The sequence below is a fragment of the Perognathus longimembris genome, chromosome 22 (assembly GCF_023159225.1).
Source record: "Perognathus longimembris pacificus isolate PPM17 chromosome 22, ASM2315922v1, whole genome shotgun sequence".
Lineage (NCBI taxonomy): Eukaryota > Metazoa > Chordata > Mammalia > Rodentia > Heteromyidae > Perognathus > Perognathus longimembris.
In genome coordinates, this window is record NC_063182.1 from 24,278,274 (window position 1) to 24,296,383 (window position 18,110).

At 34.0% G+C, this 18,110-nt stretch overlaps 1 protein-coding gene across 1 annotated transcript in view; it reads left to right on the plus strand.

The window, feature by feature from the left end:
- Positions 1–18,110, plus strand: part of Slf1 (SMC5-SMC6 complex localization factor 1) — a 57,249-nt gene that overhangs the window by 36,557 nt on the left and 2,582 nt on the right. Inside the window, exons 15-20 of the mRNA XM_048331265.1 lie at positions 6,769–6,916; positions 11,838–11,983; positions 13,100–13,263; positions 14,589–14,719; positions 16,606–16,698; positions 17,105–17,287. Of these exons, the coding sequence (XP_048187222.1) occupies positions 6,769–6,916; positions 11,838–11,983; positions 13,100–13,263; positions 14,589–14,719; positions 16,606–16,698; positions 17,105–17,287 (865 nt within the window). The remainder of the gene's footprint in view (positions 1–6,768; positions 6,917–11,837; positions 11,984–13,099; positions 13,264–14,588; positions 14,720–16,605; positions 16,699–17,104; positions 17,288–18,110) is intronic.

Genomic DNA, 18,110 nt, shown 5'->3' on the forward strand with positions numbered 1-18,110 from the left:
TTTCAATCACCTCTTCTGAATCTAATTATAAATGTTTTTATTTAACAGTTATATATGGTAATTCCATCCTGATTTCCAAGATTGAAATGTCACCCTAACTAGTCATGTAACTGATACTTACAGTGCCATAACCAGCAGTTAAGCCATATTTTCTTCAAAGACAGTAAAAGGTAGTTAGAGTCAAATGCTCTGGTATCAGACTGCCAATAAAGATGACTCCGTTTTAAGAAAGAATACCTTTCTCCTCAAATATTTCTCCAGTTCTGTTTTTTCTTCTACTATTTAAATTCTGACTGAATTTACACTTCCACTACATGCATGGGTGAACCTGTGTATGTTTTCTATACATGCAGCATGGTAGGTAGTCTTCTTTGAATCCTGACCTTCAATCTTAATAGTAGTGGAATTTGGACTCAAAGTCTTGTACTTGCTAGGGTTGCTTGGTCTGCACTCTACACTTTGCCACTTGAGCCTAACTTTTAACCTGACTTTTTGCTATTTGAAGATGAAGTCCTGTAGAGTTTTGGGCCAAGACTGGCCTTGAACCACCATCCTTGGATCTTAACTTTCTGTTGAGCTAGGATTACAGTTATAAGCAACAAGCATTTGACTTATCAAACTTTCAGTTTACTACTTTCCTTCCTAGGTACCTAATATGTTTTTAAATGTGAACACTGATAATTTTTTAAATTATTCTCTCTAGTTGTGCAAAGTTGTTTCAGTTTTCCTCTGACATATTTATGATTTCTAGTACTTACAGAATTTTCAGTTTTCTCTTTAATCTGTCCAGTAATTTTCATATCCAAGGCTTTTGTTGATCTGTTCTTATTGTTTCTACTATTTCTCTCTCGTGTTTTTTGTTGTTGTTGTTTTTGAAACCCTTGTTTTTTCTTGTGAGCTACTCACCACCTACTATGTGCTGTAAATTGAATTTGAAGGAATATTTGTAGAACAATGTTTGGCAAAGGAGTTTTTTCCCAAACAAAGACTCGCCATTTGGTGCTTCTGTCTGAAGGACCTTTTATAGTCGAAGTGAGGTAAAAGACTACAAATACATGCAAGAGTGAAGTCTATTAGGATCTTAGCCTATTAAGTAAGAATTAGGACCAGGCCAGGCACTGGTGGCTCGTGGTTGTAATCCTAAATATTTAGGAGGCTGAGCTCTGAGGATAGTGGTTCAAACCAATCTGGACAGGAAAATTTCATGAGACTCTTATCTAATTAAAGTGGAAGTAGAATTATGGCTTAAGTAGTAGAATCCTATCCTTGAGTGGAAATAGGATACCACCTAGACCCTAAATTCAAGCCTCAGGACTGGTACACACAAAAAATAAAAAAGTAGCCTAAAACATATTTTAAGTGTTCTCAATACAAAAGAAAGTATGTGATATAATACAAATGTTAATTAGCTCGACTTTATTATTATACAATGTATATATGTATGTATGTGTATATGTATGTATATGTATGTATGAGTATATAGTCCTGAACATTTTCTATTCTTTTCCCCTAAAATCCAGAGTTCTATATCTCAGGTGTTTTGCTAGGATGAACAAAAATCCTCAGAGCAAAGTTAGTTAGCTTTCTGAGCTTTGCTTGGCTTTTAAAATCTGTATGAATGTGCAAATAGGTAGAAAATGATAATACCAGAATAGAGCCCATTATCATATACCCCATTGCCAGTGCAGCATAATACTTCTAATATAAAGCCCCATAGTTTCTCTATAAATTATTTACTTTTTATACAGTAGTCATTTAGGATAAAAACTATTTATTATAGAACTGTCATGTAAATGAATTTGTTCATCTATACTGAAATCAATACTGAAACTACCAATTTCACAGTTGCTAAATCATCAGAGGACAACAAAGATAACTCTGGAAATAATAATGTAAATGATAACAGATTTACACATATTTGAAGATTTTTAGCAATTTTTAAATAAAACTATTTGAGAAGTAATCTGCAATAAATTGTAGCATCAGTTTAGTATGAAAACTGGTTTTAAATTTTGCAAATTAATATTTTATTTAACATTTGAATTGCTTAAATTTACATAAACTGCATTTTTATTATAATACCTTTCTCCTAGAATTCATTCTTGTACTTAATTAAATCTTTTTTGGCAGTTTTTACTTTCAAGAATTCCATGCATGTTCACAGACATCATTTTCTGTACTGTAAAGCATTTGTTTCTTGATTTGCAGAATTGAAGCATTCAATTTAAGTCATTAGCTAAACAGAAGTCCTCAGTTTATGCTAATATTGTTTTGTCATAATGTCAATCAGCAGGGATTGCAGAGTGACACAATGGCAGTGAATTTCATTGTCATTAATCTGAGAAAGCTTTGGGCTCTCCTTGGCAAAGAGCAGAGGTGTGGGTTATGGAGGAGGTGCAAATTTTATGAAGCTTTAGTGTTTAGTGGCTAGTCTCATTTTTTCCCTTGAGATGCCTTTAAGTGCTATTTAAGTATAACTCTACAATTATAGGTGGAAATAGAGGCTAGTTTGAATTTAAAGATAAGGAAATTGAAACTAAAGTTTAAATAACTTATTGAAGGTATCACAGCTTGTTAAGGCAAACCCTTGACTAGAGGCCAAGTTTGCTACAACATACTTTCTCATTTTCAAATGCCAAGCTTTAAAACATGAAGAGGGGCAGTGTGTGCATTATGTTTGCATCTTTCAAACAGAATAGTTTTTCATGTCTCTCAGGGATGTATTATAGAAATCCCTAACTTGAGAGTTAGGAGGCCAAAATGCTAATTTGTTCTATATTAAAAAGTAGTCGATTTATGAATAATTGTCAAGTTTACAAACTGGAGATTACCTGCACTGGAGAATGGTATTGTCAGAATGTCTGATAATAGAATTTAACGTATTAGAAGATCTGAGGTGAATATGTCATAATGTAAATTGTGTCTGTAGTTATTTCTTTAATTCATTTTCTCTTCTTTGATCTGTAGCAAACAAACATTTCAGCATTTCAGAATTCCATGAAAGCCTTCTTTCCCTTGATGATTTATTTGCTATTTTCTTATTAATAGACTTTACAGCATAGATTTTTTACCATCCTAGAAAATAGGGACATTGTTTATATACTGCAAAAGTTACAATAAGTATAATCTGTAGTGCAGTGTCTTAGTCCTGTGGCTATAGTGTTTTAGTTGAAAATATGGTGTGAAAATGTGGGTGTTTAGACACACCCAAACCTTGATGCTTAGGAGGCAGAGACAGTTTGAGGACAGCCTAAGCAAAATTAGCCCAGATTTGAAACCCTGTCTCAAAAACTGAGATATAGAGTCTATGTTTCTTTGAGTCTGGTTCACTTCACTTAATATGATATTTTTACATGTCCTACTAGAAGATCACAGTAGCTCAATCGCTAGTACATATGAACACATGAGATGATGCCAAACGAAATACACTCGAAGTTATGGAAAATGATTTATTATTGTTATTTTCTGTGTACCATGTGAAGTTATGCCTCCTCCTTTTGTCTTTCTTCCCCATGGTTTACCCCTGTTGTCACTGTCACTGACTGTGGTACCCTGGGTATTGTATTTACGTTTATTGGAACTAGGGAAGGGAAGGGGAACATCAAAATGGAGAGACAAAGAGTAAAAGGCAATACTTAGAAGACAATATACTGTAAACCAATGGCGGAGGGGGGGAAGGAATTGGGGAGGAGGGGAGGTAGAAAAATGAGGAAGGAGATAAAGTTTGAAAAGAAATGTACTCACTGCCTTACATATCAAACTGTAACCACTCTGTACATCACTTTGACAATAAATAAATTTAAAAAAAAACTAAAGATATAGCTCAAGTAGTAGAGTGCTTGCCTAGTAAGCTTGAGGCTTTGGGGTTTAGTCTTTCAGTGCCCTCATAAGTAAGTATGCTGTACATACATACGTATGTATGCATTTATATACTGAAAGCATTAAAAGCTAGACTTGAAAGTGTCTTTCTATATAGAAATTTACTAATGTGGATGTACATGTTTAGGTGATGATACACAGATAAGAATAACGTTGGCAGGCTGTTCCTTATCTAGGGCTGGTTACTCTTCAAAATAAATGCAGCAGACCTTTTACCATCTCTTAACTGCTTGGTAACATTAACATCAAGGTAAATTCAATAGTGAACAGTATTCATATTGTGATTTCAAGTCTAGGTAAAACTAGATTTTATTTATTTATTTTTATTCTAGTACCAAGGCATGAACTCAGGGCCTCAAGTTTGAACTCAGCTTTCTTGGTTACTTGCTCATCGTCTGCTGCTTGAGCTACTTGCAATCTAGCATTTTCAGATATTTTTCTGCCCAGGCTGGTTTCAATGTGAGATCACCCAAATCTCAGCCTCATGTGGATCACACCTGCATTCCTACATACTTCAGGCTCTGGCCTCTTTTTTATATGAGCCTTATTTCTGTAGGCTAACATCTTTCTTTCCTGACTCCAGTTTTAGGATTTGGTGTCAAGTGATACTCGTTGACTCTGTATTTGGTGAGGGTCACTCTCAGAAATCAAAACTTACCATTTTCCTCTTTCCTGAGTAATGCGACTGCTAATATACACATTTGGAAAGAGTACTCTGTAGTACACACATAACTAGAATGAATCAAGTGTCTTTGTTCTTACTGTTCTATATCACGTTTGTTTGGGAACTTGCATGAAGACAAGTACTAAATTAACTTGCTCAGAGTGATAATACATGTTGGCTTTATAAAGAATGGTATTGCTTTCCTGTAAAGTTACCAAGACTGGCATTCGACTCTAGTCTTCCAGATCTTACCTAGGAGGCATTGGTGCTGCTGATGGGATAGACCATTCATTTTTTACCTCTTATGCCACACAACTGAAATGCAAGGCTTAAACTAGGCTTGTTAATCAAATTGGGAGGGAGCAGTACATGACTTCTAATCTGATGGGACCAGCTCATTTACTGTGGTCCTAGATCACATCTAAGCAAGGGCACTGCTTCTGTAAGTGCTAAAATCAGCTTATATTTTCTGAGCTTCATGCTTTAATATCTGCTAGGTTATAACATCAGCCTTGCCAGAACTCAGGCTAGCTCCAGAGCAATAGGGTGCTGGAGAACCTGCATATCTGCTACTGATCCTTCTCTCTTTAGGCAAGCCTGTTATGTATGCTGTATGACATTTGTTTGTTTTGGTACAACAGAACTGAAATTGAAGTCATTTTGAAGTCATTTGTACAATAGCATCTGAAGGAATAATTTTGTAATAAAATGCTATATACACATATTAGAAACTTTTTTGGTAGGATCAGGAAAAATAAACATAGTAGTCACAGGGTTCATACTACTAGGGATTTCTCTCCTAATCCCATGTTATTAGGACATAGCCATTAACAGTATTTTGATATCATAAGGCTTATAAAACCTTTTCATATACTTTCAACCCAACTGTTGTTAATTTAGCAATTTTTTCACACACATAATAGACAGAAGATAGTAAGAATATAGGATATTTCAACAAAATTAACCATTTTGATAAAGGGTTTATATTTCAAAGTGTTTAAAATATTATTTTCACACTTCTCAGTTTCATAGTTTATTCTGATTTTATATATTAGAAAAATAGTTTTAAGCAGCAGGGTAAAACATGCTCTAAACATTTTAAGCCTTGCTATATTTCTTAGAATATTTATTTTAAAACTAAAAATATAAAGTAAGGAGATAGAAGGGTAAGATTGAAGATGAGGATGAGAAGGGTATAAGTGAACTCTTCCTCAAATTTTTATTGTGTTTTTCAAGTCATTGATCATATCTCCAGAATTGCTACAAAATCTAATGTGTATATGTATATAAGAATTCTGAAACCTTGATAGTCTTATACTGAGAGAGAGCACGAGAGAGAGAGTGAGAGAGTGTGTGTTTACTGGTATTGGGCTTTTCACTCAGGGTCTCCCAATCTTGCTTAGCTTTTTTGTTCAAGATTCTGCTCTACCACTTGAACCGTACCTCTACTTCAGATTTGCTGATTAATTGGAGTTAAGAGATTTGTCTTTCCCAGGCCGGATTCAAACTACTTTTCTCAGATCTCAGCCTCAGTAGCTAGGATTGTAGAAATGAGCCAGCATTATCCTGCTTTATTTAGTCTTGTCATTTTAAATATTGGAGATACCTAAACTGTGTTCCTGCCTGCCTGCGTGTGTGTGTGGTGTGTGTGTGTGTGTGTGTGTGTGTGTGTGTGTGTGTGTGTGTGTAGAAGAGAAGGAAAAGCAGAGGGAAAGAGGGAGTTGATTTGCTAGGGTTCTTTTAGTATTAGCATTCCCTGTATTTTAAATTAGTTGCATTTAGCTTCTCAACAATTATTGAAAGTAAACTGATAAAAAGGCTATATTTTATTGTCAAAATGGATAATGAGGGCTAAGAAAGAAATAGTGAATTAGACTAATATGAATGCATGTATAGAAATATTACAAAAAGGGGCTGGGAATATGGCCTAGTGGCAAGAGTGCTTGCCTTGTATACATAAAGCCCTGGGTTCGATTCCCCAGCACCACATATATAGAAAATGGCCAGAAGTGGCACTGTGGCTCAAGTAGTAGAGTGCTAGCCTTGAGCAAAAAGAAGCCAGGGACAGTGCTCAGACCCTGAGTCTAAGCCCCAGGACTGGCAAAAAAAAAAAAAAAGAAATATTACAAGAAATCTTCACACATGTATTTTAATAAGATATAGTAATAAAAATTGATCCTATGTTTTAATACATCTTGGTCATATTTTTCTCATCTTAATGTTAGGTCTTCAAACATGAACTAGCTTATTTGTTGACTAGAATTCTTGGAGTGGCAATAGATTACTGGATCTTCTCTGGTCTGAAGATGGGCAGAAATGTGATGCGACACATGTCTGATGACTTAGGAAGTTATATTTCCCTTTCATGTGATGGTAAGTGTACCTAGTTTATAAAGACTCATTCTTGAAACTTACTTCCTTTAAGTAGTCTAATCTTTATTCTGTGTTATTGTGAAGGTTAGTTACCTTTAAGTATGGAACTGTGTATACACAGATGTATGTATCAAAGACAGAATAAGAAGAAAAACAAAGTTACACATAATGCACCCACAAAAATTACCCATAACAACTTGGAAAAAAATCACACTAAGTGAGGTGAGCTAGACCTAAAGAAACATAGACTCTATGGTTGTTTCCTTCATTGGGAATAATTAGTACACATCTAGGATAGTCCTAGCAGAGTACAATAGCTCAATAGCTATGTCCATATGAACACATAAGATGATGCTAAGCGAAATGAACTCCAGGTTATGGAAACAAGTAGTTTAATCTTTGTTGCTATTTTCAACAAACGTGAAATTATGCCCTTTTTCTTTTGTCTTTCTTTCCCGTGGTTTTACCCCCGATATCACTGTAACTGATTTTAGTATCCTGGATATTGTATATATGTGTATTGGAATTAGGGAAGGGAAAGGGAATACCAAAATGGAGAGACAAAGGATATAAAAAAAAAAAAAAAAAACAATGCGGGCTGGGGATATGGCCTAGTGGCAAGAGGGCTTGCCTCATATACATGAAACCCTGGGTTTGATTCCCCAGCACCACATATATAGAGAAAGGCCAGAAGTGGCGCTGTGGCTCAAGTAGTAGAGTGCTAGCCTTGAGCAAAAAGACAGTGCTCAGGCCCTGAGTTCAGTGCCCAGGACTGGCCAAAAAAAAAAGGAAAACCAATGCAATGGTAATACTTACAAAACTATATGGTGTAAAACAACTGGACAACTCATGGGAGGGAGGGAAATGAGGAGGGGAGAGGTGGGGGAAAAATGAGGGAAGAGGTAACAAGTTGGATAAGAAATGTACTTACTGCTTTATATATGAAACTGTAACCCCTCTGTACATCACTTTAACAATAAAGAAATGGAAAAAAAATTACCCATAACATACTCAACACAGATAATTCCTGTTACCTTTTAATAATGTCTTTCTAGTATTTGTAAGCCTTTCTATATAATTGAACTGGTATTGTCTTTTCAAGTTCTTTTTTTTTTTTTTAATTGTCTAGGTGAAGTACAGAGGGGTTACAGCTACATACATTAAGTAGTCAGTACATTTCTTGTCCAACTTGATACGCCCTCCTCTTCCATTCTCCCCATTCTCCTCACCCAGTTGTACAGTTAGTTTACAACATATTGTCTTTATAAGCATTTCTGTTGCATTGGTTTGTCTTTTATCTTTTGTCTCACTGTTGGTGGGAATGTAAACTTCTTCAACCACTCTGGAAAAGTGTGAAGTCCTCAAAAAGCTAAACAGAGCTCCCCTATGGCCCAGCAATCCCACCTCTGGGCATTTACCCAAAAGATCATAAACAAGGCCAAACTAAAGCGGCCAGCACAACCATGTTGATAGCAGCATTATTTACCAGCTAAAATATGGAACCAACCCAGATGCCCTTCAATAGGTGAATGGATCAAGAAATTATGGTATAAATCCACAATGGAATTCTATGCTTCAATCAGAATGACATTGCCCCATTCACAAGAAAATGGAAAAACTTGAAAAAATCATACTAAGTGAAGTGAGCCAGACCCAAAGGAACAAACTCCGTGTTCACCCTTATTGGTAAATAATTAATATATGTCTAAGATAGCACTCCTAGCAGATGGTCACAATAGCTCAGTAGCTAGGGACATAAGATCACATAAGATGACACTAAGAGAAATGACCTCTTTTCAGTTTTGTGTTTCTCTTTTCCTGTAAACATTTCTGAATCCTTGCCTCATATATATTATCATCCAAAAATATTATTTTGAAGATTTTCATATAAATTGACTAGATGATAGTTTAGAAAATATTATCTAGAAGCCAGGCATGATGACACAGGTCTATAATCTCAGCACTTAGGATCCTGAGGCATGAGGATTATGAGTTCAAAGTCAGCCTGACCTATATAGTAAGGTTCTGTCAACCTGGGTTATATTGAAAGATCTTGTCTCAATCAAAACAAAAAATGGCAAAGTACTGCCAAATGTTTCCCTAATTTTGTAGGTAAAAATTATATACCATCTCATATTTTTTATTTCATTGTAAAGATAGTTTTCTCCCCTTTTTATTGATCTTTTATTTTTTATTATTATAAAGGTGAGATAGAGGAGATACAGTTACATAAAGAAAAAAATACATTTCTTTTTGGACAATGACAGGTGTTGTTTTGTTTTAATATGTGAGAATCATTCATGGTAAGAACTATTTTCAGTGCCTTTAACACTGTAATCAAGTTGAGTTCAAAGTACTATCTTATCTGTGGCATAGATACAATTTTGAGGTCTTTTGCTATAAGAATACTTAAGTGATAGTAAGAAATGAAACTCATTGAAATCAAAATACTCGTCATAAAGACTTTTGTATGCATTCCATTTATATTATGGCTTGTAACGTTTTCCCCATGTATCTGTTGCTATATAAAAAGTTCTACTTTTTAAAACCTAATGTGTTCTAACAAGAAATAAACATGGATGAAGCAAAATACAAGTTGTTTATATATATTGTTTCTCCTCTCCACCACATTATCTACTTTAATGTTATTAATGTTTCCTCTGAAGCTGATTATAGTAGTATTTAAGAAATTTAATGACAGAACTCTTTTTCTATCAATGGAAAGTTCTCAATTTTTTTAGATCTGCAGATACAGGGAGGCTTCCATAAGACCTTAATACATTCTCTAACTTCATAGTTAAGGACAAATTGTGTCTCTTCATCCCTCCTTCCTCTCTTTCCTTTGTTTCTGTAACCCCAGATTCTGAAAATGGACATTTTAAAAAACAAATTATGGGGCTGGGGATATGGCCTAGTGGCAAGAGTGCCTGCTTCATATACATGAGGCCCTGGGTTCGATTCCCCAGCACCACATATACAGAAAATGGCCAGAAGTGGCGCTGTGGCTCAAGTGGCAGAGTGCTAGCCTTGAGCGGGAAGAAGCCAGGGACAGTGCTCAGGCCCTGAGTCCAAGCCCCAGGACTGGCCAAAAAACAAAAAAACAAACGAACAAAAACAAATTAGGCTTCAAATATGAGAACATGGTTCATTTTTTAAATTCTTTTTAATTGACATACAATCGATTGTTTATAGTAAAGGGATTTATCATGACATTTCTATACATACAATGTACTTTGGTAAAAGATGATGTTTACACATGTCAGTATTTTAGACTGCTAAATAATTGCTTAGTTTTGCTCCATATTTATTTCAATGCAGTTTTCTATAAAGAAAAAGTTCTTAAATCTTGTTTCTATTCCTATAATACTTTGAAGAGAGATTCTAGAATAGAAATCCAGGTTATAACAGGATTCAGAATGTATTCAGTGATGCCCTCCGCAAAGAGAGGTCTTTTTTTAATGCTACCAAAGTTAGAAGATTTTTATCTAACACATTTTATCTCCTTTCTTTTTTTTCTTTTTCCTTGAGCTGAGGGAATGATTACTATTTCTTTTGTAGAGTAGCTATCCATTGTGAAGTACATTTTTAACATTTCTTAGCTCAAACTCAATCTTTTTTCAGACCCTTATCAATTCTTTTCCTTCATTCATATTAGTAGTTTGGTGTTATATATCCTTTCAGTAACAGTGGAATTCTGGTATTATTGGCTAAAATAAGAACAAAATATTTGGCTAACAGAAGTCTTGTTTTCATTCTATAATGAAATCTTTTCAGTTTGCTAACCCTGAACAGGATTAGAACTGGCTTTAGAGATAGACTACCAATATTGTTAATTACATGTGCTCTTTCTAATATGTTGTAATTGCCTTTAATGAAATACAAGTTATACTTTAACCTAATATATGAAATAATGAATCTTGTAATAACTATTACCTCCATTTCAATAATTGCTTTACTTATTCTCTGAATTTCCCTTTACTCTCATGCATGGCATTGTTATCTAGAGTTATTCTTAGTTTTCTTATGACAAATTTAAACCCTAGAAGTATGAGTCAAAATTCAACCTTAATGTTACTGTACAGTCCTGTGGACACATGACTGCTTTGGTGCCAAGAATCTCTAGTATTTAAAAGACTGTATATTTTATATCACTGAAACGTGTTTCTAAGTCTTACCTTACTCTTCTGAAAACATTTACACATGCATGCCTACCTTCATGGTTGATCCCAGAGGTTTCAAATTAGGGAATAGGAGTTCTCTTTAAATTTTTCTGACACATTTTTTCTTATTTTCTTCAATTATTATTCCAAGGGGTTTTATTTCAATATATCAGTGTATCTGGATCAATGGCACCCCTTTCATATAGTAAAATTGATTCCATTTAATATCTTTTAGTTTTATAATTAGTACAAGCTTAATTTTTAACCTTTGTCAAAAGACAGAAATAAATAACCCTAAAAGAGTTAAAAATCCTTGTTGTAGCTAGTAACCAAAATAAAATTAAAGTAGCTGTTTATTATGGGGTTTGAGAAATATAACACTTTTCCTTGAAAGGTGTTCTAATAGTGTCGTTTTTAAACTTTGTATATGAAAAATAGGAAAAACCATTGTTTTCCAGTTTCTCACTTTTTCTCATGGATCTCACACATATTTTTAACATTCATTTCCTTATTCTTCAAATTTGATTTTATGCTTTTATAAATTTATTATTTCTTAACATTAATGTAGTGTTTGTTAGTTTATAATTGTTTCAAAGAATTAAAGTAATAAGTGTCTCAGAAGACTGATTTGGTGCAATAAAAATGATTTTTAAAATTTTAAAACATGAACCATATTTTTTTCTTGAAGGCAAAGAATTAAGTTAAATCCACAAAAAATACACTGTATAGCAATGCCTGTTTATTTCTCTTGTTTTCTACAGACTTTTCTTCACAGGAATTAGAAGTTTTCATTTGCTCCTTTTCCTCTTCATGGCTTCAAATGTTTGTTGCAGAGGCAGTCTTTAAAAAGTTGTGCTTACAAAACTCCACCAATATTGCCTCTGAGCCACTCACTCTTCAGAAAATGGTAAGCAATGCTTATTCTAGTTTTTTGTTATTATTTCCTTCGTTCTAGTCCTCTGTTGTTACTTCCTCCCTCCTTCCTTTCCTCCCTTCTTTCCTCCCTTCTTTCCTTCCTTCCTTCCTTCCTTCCTTCCTTCCTTCCTTCCTTCCTTCCTTCCTTCCTTCCTTCCTTCCTTCCTTTCTTCCTTCACAGTTGTTTTGCTCAAGTCTAGTGCTCTATCACTTGAGCCAGAGCTCCACTTCTGGAGCGTGAACTTTTCTGCTCAGGCTTTGAAAAGTGATCCTCATGGTTTGAATAGGTAGGCATGAGCCTGGGTAACCTTGGTTTTAATGTAGACAGCATAATTCATTAATCTTTTGAACCCATTAAAGGCCTCCTAATTACTACCTCAAAAATAGATAAATGAATAGACATTTTGATTATTTTTGCAAGTAAAGGTTAGTAACAAAAAAAATGCTGTAAGACTCTTTGCTTCCTAAGTACTTGTTGTAGTATTAAATATTGTTTTGGAACTAAAACTAGAAAAATCTTACATGGTATTTAATGGTGTTTATAAAGCAAAACCTACAAATATTATATTAAATACATAAACATGTAAACTATAATACCAGGTTTTCTATTTTGTCCTGGCTATCTGTAGATATTATTAGGATGTAAAGGTTTTTTTTCAACAAATGAGTAACGGACATTTTGTTGAATAGAACCATTATGAAAAGGAAACAACAAAACATTTGTTGGACACAAGTCCTAAGTCTAAAAATAAGCTGGGCATTAAAGACTGATCTTAAATTGTACAAGAAATGTACCCACTGCCTTATGTATGAAACTAACCCCTCTGTACATCACTTTAACAATAAGTAATTATTCAAGGGAAAAAGAGACTGATCTCTGATAAATGAATAAGTATCAAATTATAAAAGATAATTTTCAAGAAGGCATTTTCTTTCTTGTCTAGATGGTAGTGATTGAATGGCATAGAAATAACAACTGCATTATTTTACTATATTTACTAGTGAAACCAAGAAAATATCACCAACTTAGTGGTGAAATGGATCAAGTGCTTTCTTTTTACTTCTTTCTTTGTAATTGAGAAAGCCATATAATACTATTTTACAACAGGTATGTTCCTATTTGCCGGCTCTGGGGAAAACTGGTACGCATGGAACTGGAAAGATACAGATACTAAAGACAATAGGGCAGCGGCCTTGCCTTGAATCTCAGAGAGCCTTGCTAATGTTGAATGGTGCTAAGCAGAAACAAGTTGAAGGGCTGCCAGAGTTACCGTAAGTGATGTTGTTTTTTTTTTTTTTTTATTGTATATATGTTTATTGAAACTAGGGAAGGGAAGGAGAACATCAAAATGGAGAGACAAAGGATAAAAGACAAACCAATGCAACTGCAATACTTAGAAAACTACATGCTGTAAGCCAATTGAGCTCTGCTTTGTTTTAGGAATACTGCTTTTTTTTGTTATTTCTTTCTTGAACTTTTCTATTGTCTGAATAACTGTCTAAATTATATTCATTCGAACAACATTCAATTTAAGTCTATAAGTGCACATGATATTTTCTCTTTCTGTACCATAAGAACATCAAATGCTATACCCCATGAAAACTATTCAGTAAATTATATTATGTAAATTTTGATCTGTGATTTAAATTGTTACTGTTCTGTAATGTATACATCTTTCAGACTGCATGGCAAGACAGTACCCTGGAAATGAACTTTACAACTTGGGGACAAGGGGAGTCAGGGTAGAGGCATAGTGGGAGAAAAATGAGGGAGGGGGTAACAATCTTCAACAAGAAATGTACTCATTACCTTACTTATGTAACTGTAACCCCTCAGTACATCACCTTTACAAAAAATAAAATTTTTAAAAAGAATGCATGGCCATGGGAGATAACTTGAAATTGTTATTTCTCCAAAAGGAGAAACTTACTCTAAACATATACTGTACATAGTCAGGCAATGGTGGCTCATGCATGTAATTCTAGCTACTAAGGAGGCAGAGATCTGAGATTCACAGCTCAAAGCCAGCTCAGGCAGACAAACCTGAGACTCTGATTATAATTAACCACTGTGACTGAATAGAGCTAGCCTTGTGTGAATAAGCAAAGTAGGAGCTCAAGGCCCAAAGGTCAAGCACCATAAAGGCAAACAAAAAAAGTATGCCTAAAACTGGTTTGTATAGCTTGGTGCTTGTGGTTCATGACTTTAATCCTAGCTACTGAAACCTGGAACTTTGCAGTTGGAAGCCAGCCCAGTCAAAAAGTTTGAGATTCGATCTCCAGTTAACCAGTAAAATAACCAGGTGGAGGTATAGCTTAAGTGGTACCATGCCAATTATGGGCAAGAAAACTGAAAGAACTTGAGACCTTGAGTTCAAGCCGTTGTACCAGCTAATGCACATTTACACATGCACACACAGACACACAAAAGAATTTTTCCTCTTAGTTCATATCAGTTTGAAAATTAGAAAGCAGAAAAGATTGTATGAGTAAGGTGGTTTATAAAGGAGGCTAGACACAAAACAATAAAACTGACCATCTAAGTATGTTTATATGCCTTATTGAAAAGTAAGATTTCATTATTTCTTTGCTTTTAGAGAGCTGACCCTTACTAAATGTTCCTCATTTAAAAAGTTGAAAAAGAAGTCAGAAGGAGAATTGTCATACTCCAAAGAGAATTGCCCTTCCATAGGTACAAAGATGAATTTTCGCAAGACTAATTTAAAAGGTATTCCAAGCATTTCAATTAATTTATGCCATGGTTGTAGTCAGTTCTTGCAAAATTACCTATTTGCCCTGATGAATACTAGAACTTAAATATTGGACTCGTTCCAAGAAATATCTTCTTGGATAGCATGTTATTTTCTTGAACTGTCATCTTTACAAAGAAAGTGATCATTTAATACCTGGTGTAATATCTTTTTACCCTTTGCCTTTCCAGATACTAAAAAGTATGTAATACTCATTGGGTTCATTCTAGACTTGCCCGCCTTACATTTCTATTCCACCTCAACTGTACTGCTTAAGCAGATCAGTGTCATCTGATTTGAAAGTATAATTCAGAGCTTCATCTCTTTCAGTCCTAGACATTTTGTGAACAAAGAATGCGGAGTAGGCTATGTTACATAGCTGTGTTAAGCATATGGGCTCTTTTCTTCTAGGCGCAGAGCCCAGACTATGAAATGTGTTTGGCTTTTGGTTCTAACTGTCCTGGAACTTAAGTACCTACAAGATGAAATAACAAGAATAGAGTTGTAATAAGTCACTCTGACAATTTTTTTACTTACATACATCTTAATTTGGAAAATACAAGTTATATTTGAAGTCATACATGTCCAAATTAATCACTGAATTTCATTATTTATAAGCTGTTTTGTATTTTTAATTATTAGTGGGAATAGTGATGGTGACTTTCTCACAATGTTTCAGTGTGAGTAAGTTCGTAATTGTCATATCATTGAGTCAAAATAACTGGCCATTTGGCCAAAAATAGGAAAAGCATATTAGATGAAAACCTGATATTAACCTCACAAATCAGTTCTTTTTTTTACTGTTTCAAAAAGAAAAATGAATATGAATGACTTTAAGCTGATAAGCAGAAAGAACTGGGAAAGAAGAGAACTGAGAAATAGAGAAAACTTGAAAAGCTTTTCTAAACATATAAAAGAAACGTTTGCTAGAAGTTAGAGATGATCTAGAAAACAGAATAATGTAAAAAATGTGGTACTTAAGATTTTATAGAAAAAGCAAATGTGATTCAGAATTGTATTTCCTAAACAATTACTTGTTATAAGTTTGTAATAATTTTCCTTACTTTCAAGTATCACTTATATTTTATTTATCTTGTCTATAAGAGATAGATATTGATAATTTTAACCCGCAGCTACTAATTACATTCCTCCTAGGAAAAACATTAACATTCTATCTGTTAATCTTATACAGCTTTAAATGGTACTAGGGATTTTTTTTAATGTGTGTGTGTGTGTGTGTGTGTGTATGTGTGTGTGTGTGTGTGTGTGTGTGTGGTATTTATATTAAGATTCTTCCATTTCTTCCTCTCTATGCTGCTGTAGCCAAGCCAGACAGCCTATTGAGAAGCAGCAAACCATCTGTTAATGGATTTGAAGTTCTGAATTATACTTGAGTGTGTAGAGGCACTCGTGCTTAGCCAGAAACAGTCATTTGAATTAAGCTATAAATGCTGTATAAAAAGAGCCGTACATTTAACGTAGGTTCGTGAATAAATTTAAGAGGGGGCAATTGCACTCTAAACTTTTATTGCTGCAAAATCCAGTATTTTCAGTGTTCCGTAATCATTTGGGGTTTTTATAGCATGGTTGAAGCTTTAAACCTTGAACTGCGGGGAGACAATGCCTGTGTTAAACCTTTTGCTGTAGAATTTGATTGCTGATAGCATAGGAAGCTCTGTGAACTGGTGAGGTTCTTTTACCTTCCCTCCTTTCTAATGCAAGGGATGTTTAAACCAGTCAAAGGAAAAACTCAATAAATAATTTTCTGGCAAGAGGCCAGATCTTCTAGTTCATGCCCTTTGATTATTTTCTTTTAGTTGATATCTTGTCTTCTCTGGAATAATCTATTAATTTTTTATGGCAGGAGAAACAGCCTTGCATAGAGCTTGCATAAATAACCAAGTGGAGAAATTGATTCTTCTTCTCTCTTTGCCAGGAGTAGACATCAATGTTAAAGGTAAGGTTTATATCTTTGTGGTCTCATGTCTTAGAATTTATGGTGTAGAATAGTTTTATATCACATTTAGAAAAAGAATTCAAGCAAATTTGTGAGAATTTTATTTTTACTTACTACCATTAGCAAAGCAAAATAAATTTCACTGTACAATGATTTGCAACTAATAAGAATATTTTTAGTGTTTATATTTTGGTCCTATCCCAACATTAACATTTTAAAATATTATTGTTTAGCTTAAATTTTCTTAAAAATAGAAATATGTTTGAATTTTGGCCACTTTTATCAAAGCTCTATTTTTGTAGCTGAAACATCTACAAAGTAATACTAATGAGAGAAGTAGAGCATCAATACTTTATAGCCCAAAGTACTACTGCTGTTTTAAAACTTGCCTTGATTTCTAATTTAGACAATGCTGGCTGGACGCCTTTGCATGAAGCTTGTAACTATGGCAACACAGTGTGTGTCCAGGAAATTTTGCAACGTTGTCCAGAGGTAGATCTGCTCACTCAAGTGGACGGAGTGACTCCTTTGCATGATGCACTGTCAAACGGACATGTAGAAATTGGCAAGCTGCTACTACAACATGGGGGTGAGTGCATCTATGCTAAATGGGTTTTGATAAATTACCCAGTTTTGTTGTTTTTATGAAAGCTTTGGAGGTAGACAGCGTTTTATTTTTAAAATCTGTAAGGAAAAATTATTTCATACTAGAGAAAATGTAAGGATCAAAAGTCTCTAGACAGTACCTTTTATTAATTGTGATAAGAACTTTTTCATACTAAGTATATGTATATATATGTACATATGTATGAATGTGTGCATGTACTCATGTGTGAGAATTTATTTTTTAATTGAATATATTGGTTTTGATATTAGTCTTTTTATGTAACATCTGTAACATCTTGGTGAATTAGTTGTTTCTTAAAGCTTATTAATAAATGGATATATGCTTATTGTGATTATTTGGATTTTCCATTCATTTTATTTTGTATATCTACCTACTACCTTGATGTTATTTTTTTATAAGGCATTTCATTACACACTATGCCATTTCATTACAGGCTATGAAAAGATAACCTAAGAATATTTATCTGTAATCACATTTTACAGTCAATTAAGATGAAGTAGGAGGGTTTGCAAATGGTAGTAATTGATATGCAGAGATGTTGTTAAGAAGGCAAATTAAGCTTGATACTCATCTACTGCTTTTTCTGCTGTTGTTTTTATCTTTGTTTCTAGCAAGCCCCTTCCTTTCCAGTGACATTTTTATATCTGAACTGAATATTATAAATTTTAAATCACTAATTTGTGTTTTTAAAAGAACAAAAGAAAGCTGTTGATAAGCTTGTAATATGATATCAAATATTCATATAAATTTTGTGTTGCTTTGTACTAATTTCAACTTCGAATTT